The sequence below is a fragment of the Rana temporaria genome, chromosome 1, assembly GCF_905171775.1.
Source record: "Rana temporaria chromosome 1, aRanTem1.1, whole genome shotgun sequence".
In the NCBI taxonomy this organism is placed as follows: Eukaryota; Metazoa; Chordata; class Amphibia; order Anura; family Ranidae; genus Rana; species Rana temporaria.
This window is the reverse complement of record NC_053489.1, coordinates 212,162,311-212,173,641: the sequence shown is the minus strand read 5'-3', so window position 1 is coordinate 212,173,641 and position 11,331 is coordinate 212,162,311. Positions and strand designations below refer to the sequence as shown.

Below are 11,331 nucleotides of genomic sequence, written 5' to 3'. Positions count from 1 at the left end.
TCTGCTTGGATAAACAATTTATAACTTTGGATTGGAGCTTTCCTTTAACCACTTGCTTACTGGGCACCTATACCCCCTTCCTGACCAGAGGACTTTTTGCGATTCGGCACTGCGTCGCTTTAACTGACAATTGCGTGGTCGTGCGAAGTGGCTCCCAAACAAAATTGACGTCCTTTTTTTCCCACAAATAGAGCTTTCTTTTGGCGGTATTTGATCACCTCTGCGCTTTTTATTTTTTGCGCTAAAAACAAAAATAGAGCGACAATTTAAAAAAAAAAAATTATATTTTTTACTTGTTGCTATAATAAATATCCCCAATTTTTTTCATTTTTTTTTCTCAGTCTAGTCCAGGGATATGCAATTAGCGGACCTCCAGCTGTTGCAGAACTACAAGTCCCATGAGGCATAGCAAGACTCTGACAGCCACAAGCATGACATCCAGAAGCAAAGGCATGATGGGACTTGTAGTTTTGCAACAGCTGGAGGTCCGCTAATTGCACATCCCTGGTCTAGTCCGATACGTATTCTACATATTTTTTGGAAAAAAATAAAAAATCGCAATAAGCGACTGGTTTGCGCAAAAGTTATAGCGAGCGCCTACAAAATAGGGGACAGAATTATTATTTTTTATAATTTTTTTTTTTTACTAGTAATGGCGGCGATCTGTGATTTTTATTGGGACTGCGACATTATGGCGGACACTTTTGACAAATTTTTGGCACCATTCACATTTATACTGCGATCAGTGCTATAAATATGCACTAATTACTGTATAAATGTGACTGGCATTGAAGGGGTTAACACTAGGGGGTGAGGAAGGGGTTAAATGTGTACCCTGCCTAGTGTTACTAACTGTGGGGGAAGGGGACTGACTGGGGGAGGTGACCGATCGGTGTCCCTATGTACAAGGGACACAGATCGGTCTCCTCTCTCCCTGACAGGACGTGGATCTGTGTGTTTACACACACAGATCCACGTCCTTGTCTCTGTAACCGCCGATCGCGGGTCCCTGGCGGACATCACGGCCGCCAGGCACGCGCATCGGCATCTCAGTGATGCGGCGGGCGCTCGCGCGCCCCCCAGTGGCCAGAAGGAGCGGAGGCCGTAAAAAGACGGCGAGTCAGAGAATTACAACCACTCTGCGGCCGTATAAAGTCGTACGGCCGTCGGGAAGTGGTTAATAAAAAGCACATGAAGTTCTCTTCTGTATATAGATTTCATCAGTATCAAAAGGAAAATGTAAATATTTAAATAATTCATCAGTGATAAAAATCAGTCTTTATATGTTGTATGTATGTTGTTCCATAAAACAAGTTTTTGCAGCACACAGAGAATACTGGCAGTAGATCTCCTGATTTGTCATGAGCATGGAGAGTGATGGTCTTCCTCTGTAAAGTTCTACCAGATTACGCCTCAGGGGATGCTAGTTCACGGACCAACAGTTCCAAAAATGGAACCAAATACCTTCCAATAGCAGAGAGAGGAATTCTCAACTCAACAACGTTTCTGAGCTCGTTCATCCTGTGGAAGACAATACAAAAAAAAAAACAATGATGTTTTACTGACTCTAGACCTCATTTATCTGATTTTAGGAAATACAATGGCTTGGAAAAGTATTCATACCCCTTGAAATTTTCCACATTTTGTCATGTTACAACCAAAAACGTAAATGTGTTTTATTGGGATTTTATGTGAGATAGACCAACACAAAGTGGCACATAATTGTGAAGTGGAAGGAAAATGATAAACGTTTTTCAACATTTTTTACAAATAAATATGTGAAAAGTGTGGTGTGCATTTGTATTCAGCCCCCCTGAGTCAATACTTTGTAGAACCACCTCTTGCTGCAATTACAGCTGTAAGTCTTTTTGGGGATGTCTCTACCAGCTTTGCACACCTAGAGAGTGACATTTTTGCCCAATCTTCTTTGCAAAATAGCTCAAGCTGTCAGATTGGATGGAGAGCGTCTGTGAACAGCAATTTTCAAGTCTTACCACAGATTCTCAATTGGATTTAGGTCTGGCCTTTGACTGGGCCATTCTAACACATGAATATGCTCTATATCTATGATCTAAACCAGGGATAAGCAATTAGCGGACCTCCAGATGTTGCCAAACTACAAGTCCCATGAGGCATAGCGAGACTCTGACAGCATTAAGCATGACACCCAGAGGCAGAGGCATGATGGGACTTGTAGTTTGGCAACAGCTGGAGGTCCGCTAATTACTTATCCCTGATCTAAACCATTCCATTGTAGCTCTGGCTGTATGTTTAGGGTCGTTGTCCTGCTGGAAGGTGAAACTTTGCCCCAGTCTCAAGTCTTTTTCAGACTCCAACAGGTTTTCCTCTAAGATTGCCCTGTATATTTGGATCCATCCATCTTCCCATCAACTCTGACCAGCTTCCCTGTCTCTGCTGAAGAAATGCATCCCCACAACATGATGCTGCCACCATTATGTTTCACAGAGGGGATCAGGGTGTTGTGCAGTGTAAGGCCCTGTACACACGACCGAAAAACTCGACGGGCAAAACACATCGTTTTGCTCGTCGAGTTCCTTGTTCGGCTGTCAGAAAACGCGTCGAGCCAAATTTTCCCATTGCCCAACGAGGAAATAGAGAACATGCTCTCTATTTGGCTCGACGAGTTTCCCCGACGGGTTTCTTGGCGAAAAGTGTACACACGACCGGTTATCTCGGCAGAATACGTCTCCCATCGAGTTTCTTGCTGGATTCTGCCGAGAAAACCGGTCGTGTGTACGGGGCCTCAGTTTACCGCTACACGTAGAATTTCGCTTTTAACCCAAAAAGTTTAATTTTGGTCTCATCGGACCAAAGCACCTTCTTCCACATGTTTGCTGTGTCCCCCACATAGCTTCTCGCAAACTGCAAATGGGACTTCCTATGGCAAGTCTGCCATAATATGCCAATATGCGTGCATACTAGCACACTATGGCATAACCTACTTAGGGACCCTTTAAAAACAAAACAAAAAAAATAAAACAAGCACACAGGTTTAATACTGCTTTAGGCTGGGTTCACACTACTTTCATCCTACTTTGCTCTGCTACATCGGTCCTACATTGGTCCTACATCCATCCTACTTTCATGAACAGGATACTACTTTGGTCCGACTTCAATGATATTCAATGGGCCTGAAGTAGGATCAATGTAGGACCAAAAGTAGTACAGGGAGCATTTTCAAAGTCGGACCGACTTGTGTAGGACGCTACAAGACGCTCTCATAGGGAAACATTGAACACAGAGCAAAGTAGGATGAAAGTAGTGTAGTAGTGTGAACCCAGCCTCAAGCCCATATTAACCCTTAATCGTATCTAAATTATCTCCTTTTCCCCTATAGCTATTACACAAATTCATTAATTTGTAAAAAAAACTTTGCAATGTTTTGTACCAGAAATTAAATTTATGTCATTATAAAAATAATAATATACCTGTAATAAATAAATCAAAAATAAAACATTTACTTTTTATCTACAGCAACACAATTTTTTCTAATTAACCCCTTAGCTATTATTTTATTTATAGCAGCACTATTTTTTTTAAACATTTGTTAATAAAATTATATATATATATATATGCCAAGTATTCTTTTTGCATATAGATGCCATAAAAGATAAAATTACAATATCTAAAAAAAAAAGGAGTCCGTTTGTCTTAAAACAGCAATATGTGTATTCATTTGTTAAATTAAAGTGGTTGTAAACCCCACTTTTTGACTTTTACCTACAGGTAAGCCTATAATAAGGCTTACCTGTAGGTATAAAGGATATCTCCTAAACCTGTACGGTTTAGGAGATATTGCCCTCGCAATGCGCCGCTGATTGCAGTGGCGCATGCGCAGGGGGGATCCTCGGCTGAAGGGCCGGCCGCCGCCGGCCCTTGCCCGAATAAAATCTCCAGCGCCGCTCCAGCCAATCACAGCGCTGGAGCGGCGATACCCGGAAGACACGCCGAATCAAGATGACATCTCGCTTGGTGTGGACCAGGTAAGTTCTCTTACCTGGTAAGGTATGCGGTGCATACTAGCTCATATGCGGTGCATACTAGCTCATTATGGCTTTTGCCTTGCAGGTGTAAAAAAAATAAAAAATTGTATATGCAGGTTTAAAACCGCTTTAAGTAGCGACAAAGTTTATACTAAATGAACAGTCCTTTAGCAGAAATGGAACACTTGCACTGCTCAGGTGTAAGACATATACACACAGAGATATCCCTATTAAGGCAGATGCATATTAAAGTGATTGTAAAGGCTTGTTTTTCAAACATGTTCTACTTACCTCCTCTGTGCAGTTGGTTTTTGCGCAGAGCAGTCCCTCTCTCCTTTGAGTGCCCCTGAGCCAGCAGGGGGCACCCAAGATGAGTCAGAGCTCTGTGTATCCATTCAGACACTGAGCCCGATCTGGCCCCACCCCTTCTCTCCCGATTGGCCGACTGACTTTGACAGCTGCGGGAGCCAATGGTACCGCTGCTCTGTCTCAGCCATACAGGAGGAGTGTCCTGGATGGCTGAGGGGATCGTGGACATTGCTGGAGAGAGAAGGGGCTCAGGTAGATAAATTGGGGGGAGATCTGCTACACACAAGTTTTTTTTTTCTTAATGCATAGAATGCATTAAGATAAAAACCTTCTGCCTTTACAACTCCTTTAATTAAATGTAAAATTAGGCTTCCTCCATTATCATCTAGAAGCCATGCCCTTTCAAGCAGCCATTTGCCTGTTATATGTGGTGCTTCTTGGGCATCAGTTACAATTGGAATATATACTGAATTGTAATTATATAGTGTAGCCTGAACCCTTAAAAGTATATGTTAGCCCGACATTTCTAATTCTTATGTGTGTATATTGTAGCATGTACTTGTGTTAAAGTGTATCCTGTCCTCTTTGTATTGCTTCCTTTGTGTGAAATTCCTGGTGTTGCTTCAGTCTTCCTGCTTTCCTATTTCAAACTGACCAGGCATGAGAGCACATTCATTTATAGTGTGGTCAGTTTCTGGATGTGCTGGGAGCACAGTCTACCTGTCCTCCATTGATCAGACTTGTATTATATGTTTCTCCTTTCCCATGCTTCTCCTTTCCCATGCAGCCATTCATTGTTAGGATCGGTGTACTGCTTTTTTAACACTCAGAACTAGTGGGTTTTCAATACATTACCTTAACAGCCTGCTGTAGTTGAGAAAGAGCCTCTTCATATCTCTGCTCAAATTGCCTCAGATTGTCCCTCTTCACCAGTTGCTTCAATAGCTTTGGTACTCCAGCTTCTTTCAACATGTTGAAATACCTCTGCTCCTGAGGGAGTAATTTGAGCAAGTGAAAAGATCAGCAGGCTAAGAGCTCATAATTAATGTTAGATTATACGTGTAAATTAATACAAAATAAAGCTGCAACATTATGGTAAAGATAGCTAGTCAGGCACCTTTTGGAGCTAGCATTCAGTGGGTAAAACCTGAAAACCTGGAGAACATGTGAACAGAGGTGGTGGTCTTGCAAATATACAGTACAGATGCTTGGTGCCGGAAAGGTCAAGAGACACCAACAAATCTTGTTCAATGAGCTGTGATGGGGAAAGAAAGAACCCTTTCTAAGGAAATAAGTTGTGTGATCCACCTGGCAATGGTGTAGCGGAGGCAGCATGTCCTCTAGGAGAGCCTACAAGACAAAAAGGGACTTAGGTTTTGCTAACTGAGGTCGTTGCTGCCAGATAGCCCCTGACAACATCCAAGCAGTCTACCAAAATGTAGGTAGCATCGCCAGGATCAGAGGAAAGGAAGGACAATAATCTCATTGAGGTGGAAAGAAGAGGTCACTCAGTTAAAAAATAAGGTCTTGGCTTCAAGTCCACCTGGTCCCTGTGCAGTACAAGAAAAGGATGCCAGCTCAGAAACAGGCCTAACAGACGTAATAGCAACCTCACATAGAGGATCTCTCTAAGATGCCAGACTCTTACAAGCCCCTCAGGTCTCTTGCAGTTGGATTTTTGGAGAGCCCTCCAACTACATCACTTTTAACATTCCTTACCTTCTCAAAATAACTTCCGTCGCCAACTCACGACTTGAGGAATACTTTTTGACAAGGTATACTACCCCATGTACTCTCTACCATTTATAATCTGCTGATCACACCCCCAAGAATACCATCAGCTACCTAGCCTGGTTAAATAGGAGACCAATTTAGACAGCTTTTTTACCTCAGACCAATGCAACCATATCATTTGGTTTACGTTTAAATCTCCTATATGCATGATGATACAGGAAACTAACTTATTTTTTTACACCATCGCAGTTACATTCTTTCCAACTATTACGGGCCGTTGCTGGAGATGCCAGGAGGAGTGGGGAACAATGCTACACATCTTTTGGTCTTGCTTCAAACTCGAGAATTTACAGGATCCTCTGATTGCTTAAGATCCAGCCTTTTTCCTTCTCCATGCTTCTAATATCCCAGCTAAAATCTACAAAAAGTCTGTCCTCTGCCATATCCTTGACACTGCCAAAGCATGCATTCCTCTTACTTGGAAACGTCCGCAGCCACTGACCATTGGTCTTTGGCTCAAAAAGATTCAGGACATAAATAAAATGGAAGATTTAATCCTTAAAGGGGTTGTAAAGGAAAATCATTTTTTTCATAATAAGCATCCTTTACCTGCAAACATTCCTCTTTTCACTTCCTCATTGTTCGTTTTTGCTCAGAAGTTGCTCTATTTCTTCTCTGTTCTGTTCACTTCCTTCCTGCTTGTCTGATTGTTACTCACCACCGTGACAGGAGGCTTTACTGCGGTGGTCAGTGACGTCCTCACCCCCTCCTGGGAACTACATCTGTGTGGCAGGACGCTCTCTACGTGTTAGAGACTTCAAGGAGGTGTGAATTACTGGACGTGCCGCAATGCATACTGGGCAATGTAGTTCTTACATGAACAAACGATGCAAACCAGGAAGTGAATGAGAGAACAGAAACTAGAACGCCAGAGGTGATATAGATGAAGGAATTTAATAGGTATTTACTCTTTTTTTTAACAGAATCATTACACTGTTCTGTCTGTCTACCTTGCAGACATTCATTTTAGGCAAAAAATGTTTTCCTTTACAACTCCTTTAAGGCTCAACATCAGCATGAACGTTATTCCAAAACCTGGAGGCCGTAGAATATGTTTGTCAACTCTGAGGAAGGGAGGGCTCTCTTTGAGAGTGGAACTGCTGACTGAGGATTACCACTGAATATCTATGGGTGATACCGTGAGATTTGGAATGATCAACTGAATTGTATCCCTACCATGATTACCTTCCTGCAAACCCCCCCCCCCCCCTTTTTTCTCCATCTTTCTTTTTTCTCCCTAATTCTATGCATAACTGCTTTTCTTTGAAAGAGAAATAAAAACCGATTAGGCAGTTACTATAATCCAACTGTGACCAATTATACGTCCGATTCCCAGCTTCTTATTAGGTAATAGAATGTCATAGTTTGGACGTAGCTTGGTTGTGAATATACTGTTTATCTTGCATATCTGGTCTGCATATTTTGTATTCCATATAATGTTGTATCATATGATACAATTCCTTGCCATTGTTATTGATATCAAGGACGCTGTCTTTTAGAGTAAATACAGTATAACAATATAAAAAATAAAAAAAAAGGGGAGAGAACATCCTCAATAGGAACAGTAAGGGGTTGATCTTAAATTCCTTTCCTATGGGATACATTTCAGCAAAAAGCATTGAAGTGAACATTCTTTCATGGCTTAGGCCAATTCTCATGTGGTGCACAGTTTGTGCAAGGATGTAATAAGTGTTTTTATTGTGCCAGCATCTTGGTGCCCACAGAGGCTTGTTTTACTAGTAGAGAATCGGCTACTGATCGAGAAAAACTAGTTTTTGCAGCGTCAGAGTTGAAAAATAATCTGAAGCTTCGGTCACAATTTCTGAATTGCCTATTTATTTTCCCCATTTCCTCCTCAAACTGGTTTGGTTGGTTCCAGCTCTGATTTGTGAACAGAGACTGGAGGGAGAGGAAGTGTAGCGTTTTTGGCCTCTGGAAACCGATGGTTCTTGGGAGTACTGAAAGTTTTATGAAGAATTCAGACACGCTGGCAGAGAAATCTGCTTTTGTCAGACTAATGGTGTCCAGTCTAGAGGGAACTAGAGTCAGAGGAGGGCAGCAGTGGCATAATATGACATTGCTCTGGGAAAAAGGAACAGCTACCACCAAAAGTGGTGTTCTGAATTCCATGTAGTCCCATCTGCAGAATGCTTGTTAGTCAGCCCTTTTTGCCCCAGCTCCATTGCAACTGTGATTCACCATTGCTAAAGTGAATGGATCCCCGATGGAGTACTCATGGAATGTGTTGCAGAAGGAAAGGGGGTTTTGGGTGTCCATAATGCAGATGGCACAATAACCCAGTTGCTGACCATGTTATTGTGGCTGCATCTCAGTAGCATAAGGCAGGAGTACAGCAAACATGCTGTATGTGTTTTCGGTAGTTATGGTGGGTGGAAGTGGATCACCCGAGAAGCATGTTGCGACTACGGTATCATCCTGAGACTTAAGCCTCATACACACGATTGGATTTTCTGCAGACAAAGCGCAGGTCTTTTGTCTGAAGGGCATTGGCCAGAAACTTGTATTGCATACAAACGGCAAAGAATTTTCGGCCAAACATGAAAATACGTGTTTTTTCAGCTCTTTAGCGCCACCCTTTGGGCAACTCCTGCTAATGTTGTGTTATGGTTAGCACTGCTTCTGAGCATGCATGTTTGTACTTTGGAGTTTTTTCCGACGGACTTGTGTACACACGATCAGATAGAGTGTACACATGATCGAATGGAGCATACACACGGTCGGATTTTCCGACAACAGCCTGTCATCACACAATTCCCGTCAGATAACCCGATCATGTGTATGAGGCTTAAGTCTGGATAGGAGGGGAAAAAAATGCAAAATTTTACAATTAAGTAGATATTACTTATTGCGCTAAACATGTTAAGGGCAAATACAACAAGGAGTAACAGAGTAAAGAGTAGAACTTCCTACTTATTTGGCTATGTATCTGCATCATGTGCTAAGCACTGTGGGTTGGTTATTAATAAACAAGGAACTGGTCCCAAAACATTGACACAGAATCGAGTGCCCGAAGCAAACATTACATGCCAGTCCCACAAGGCATTACACTGAGGGGTATCAATCTGGAAATTGCTAGCCAGTCCAGGGCAATAAGCAGTCAGAATAAAAAAAGTCTGTAAAGAAAAAAAAAGTCTTCAAAAGCAGAAGGGGTCCATCACCTAGGGACACTAGTACTGGTACATTATTGAATCAGAAAAGCATACCTGGATTTTCAGAAGCATTGTAAATGCCAGACCCGACTTCCCTGCACGAGCCGTCCTGCCCACTCTGTGATAACAAGAACAGCCAAACATTTACACTGGAATAAAGATTCTACATAGCAAATTTTTAGCTCACCACCAAATTTTTCTAGAAATAGCATCACAGACCTTTCACTTTCTATGAATAACACAGCAATTTTAAAATCATCATTTATACTTTAACATTACCAAAACTAAGTGCTAGGGAAATTAGATATTAGATTAGAAATTTAGATATACATATTTTAGCATAGAAAGAATCATTGTAAAAGGGGGAAGAAATGCACATGAATACTGCGTGGATTAAAGTAGTTCTAGAGCCAAAACATTTTTTACCCTAATGCTTTCTCTGAATTAAGGCAAAAAATGTTTTCCAGCTTTCGGTCCTCCCCCCACCTCCCTTAACACTTACCTGAGGAGTCCTCAATCAATCCAGTGCTGTGCATGGTTGCATCTGTTCACTCCCCTCTCTTCCTCTTCATGCAGAGTCTCGGCTGGCAGCAGGAGCCAATGGCTGTCAATCAATTGCTGTGAGGAGGGGAGCCTCTCTGTGGTGTCTATGGAGTCCGGCTTCATAGACACACACAGCTTGGGAGCGAGTATGCACTGTATATGCCCCCATAGCAAGCCGTTTGCTATGGGGGGACACAGGGAAGAGGAGAAAGATTGCCAGCGAGGAACCACAGAAGAGGAGGTTTGGGGCTGTTCTGTGCAAAACCATTGCACAGAGCAGGAAAGTATTACATTATTTTAATTAAATAAAAATTTACTTTAGTGTTTTGAAAGGCTGCACACATTATATTTAAAGAAGAATAGCATGCTAGAGACTTCTAATCCTGCAGAGTAGAAGGCATATCAGTAGGTTTGCCAGGACTTGTATCTCTACAGAGACAGGCTAGAAGTCACTGGGTATTGCCATAAGAATCTGTACGCTTCTGTTACGTTTCTGGCTGAACAGCATATTCCTTCTATTTGATGTGTGGCAGCAGAGAATAGAGTAGGTGTAATGAAATACTAAAATCTGTATCAGTTGCCTCCTCGGAACACCTTTGTTAGATAGAGCTGACTATACACCGGTAGATTTTCAAACAAATGTTTGTATGAAAACTTTCATCAGAACAATCGATGTCTTGACAAATGTCATTCGATAGTACTTCAAAATGTAACATTCAATTTTGTAATGAGAGGTTCATCCTGCTCCTTTCGAAATGTTGTCATCGCTGTGGTTTGACGCCACTAACCTTCCTGAAATTAAAGTTTTCTAATGAAAATCCACTAGTCTCATTGGCTTACCGCTGCATACTCTATCCCCTCTTCAGTTCATCATGAATGCTGCTGCCAGACTCATCCACCTTACCAACCGCTCTGTCTCTGCTGCTCCTCTCTGTCAATCCCTCCACTGGCTTCCGCTCATCCAACGAATTAAATTCAAAATACTAACTACTACCTACAAAGCCATCCACAACTCTGCCCCAGCTACATTACTGACCTAGTCTCTAAATACCAACCTAATCGTTCTCTTCGTTCTTCTCAAGACCTCCTGCTCTCTAGCTCTCTCATCACCTCCTCTCATGCTCGTCTCCAGGACTTTTCCGGAGCCTCTCCAAGCCTATGGAACTCCTTACCCCAATCTGTCTGTCTATCTCCTTCTCTATTAGCTTTTAGAGGATCCCTGAAAACCCTCCTTTTCAGAGAAGCCTATCCTACATCTAACAACTGTACTTTAATTTTGTCCATCTGATCACCCCCACATCTACTACCCTTTGTTCCACTTGACCCTCCCTTCTAGATTGTAAGCTCTAACGAGCAGGGCCCTTTGATCCCTCCTGTATTGAATTGTATTGTAACTGTACTGTCTTCCCTGATGTTGTAAAGCGCTGCGCAAACTGTTGGCGCTATATAAATCCTGTAAAATAATAATAATACGTGTATAGCCAGCCTTATGGTGCCGTGATTGGATAGTA

The 11,331-nt window shown here is 42.1% G+C and overlaps 1 protein-coding gene across 1 annotated transcript in view; it reads right to left on the bottom strand.

The window, feature by feature from the left end:
- Positions 1-1,177: 1,177 nt before the first annotated feature.
- Positions 1,178-11,331, bottom strand: part of DDX51 (DEAD-box helicase 51) — a 32,511-nt gene continuing 22,357 nt past the window's right edge. Inside the window, exons 13-15 of the mRNA XM_040349144.1 lie at positions 9,332-9,395; positions 5,169-5,303; positions 1,178-1,521 (exon numbers count right to left, since the gene is read on the bottom strand). Coding sequence (XP_040205078.1) covers positions 1,495-1,521; positions 5,169-5,303; positions 9,332-9,395 — 226 coding nt within the window. The 3' untranslated portion in view covers positions 1,178-1,494. The remainder of the gene's footprint in view (positions 1,522-5,168; positions 5,304-9,331; positions 9,396-11,331) is intronic.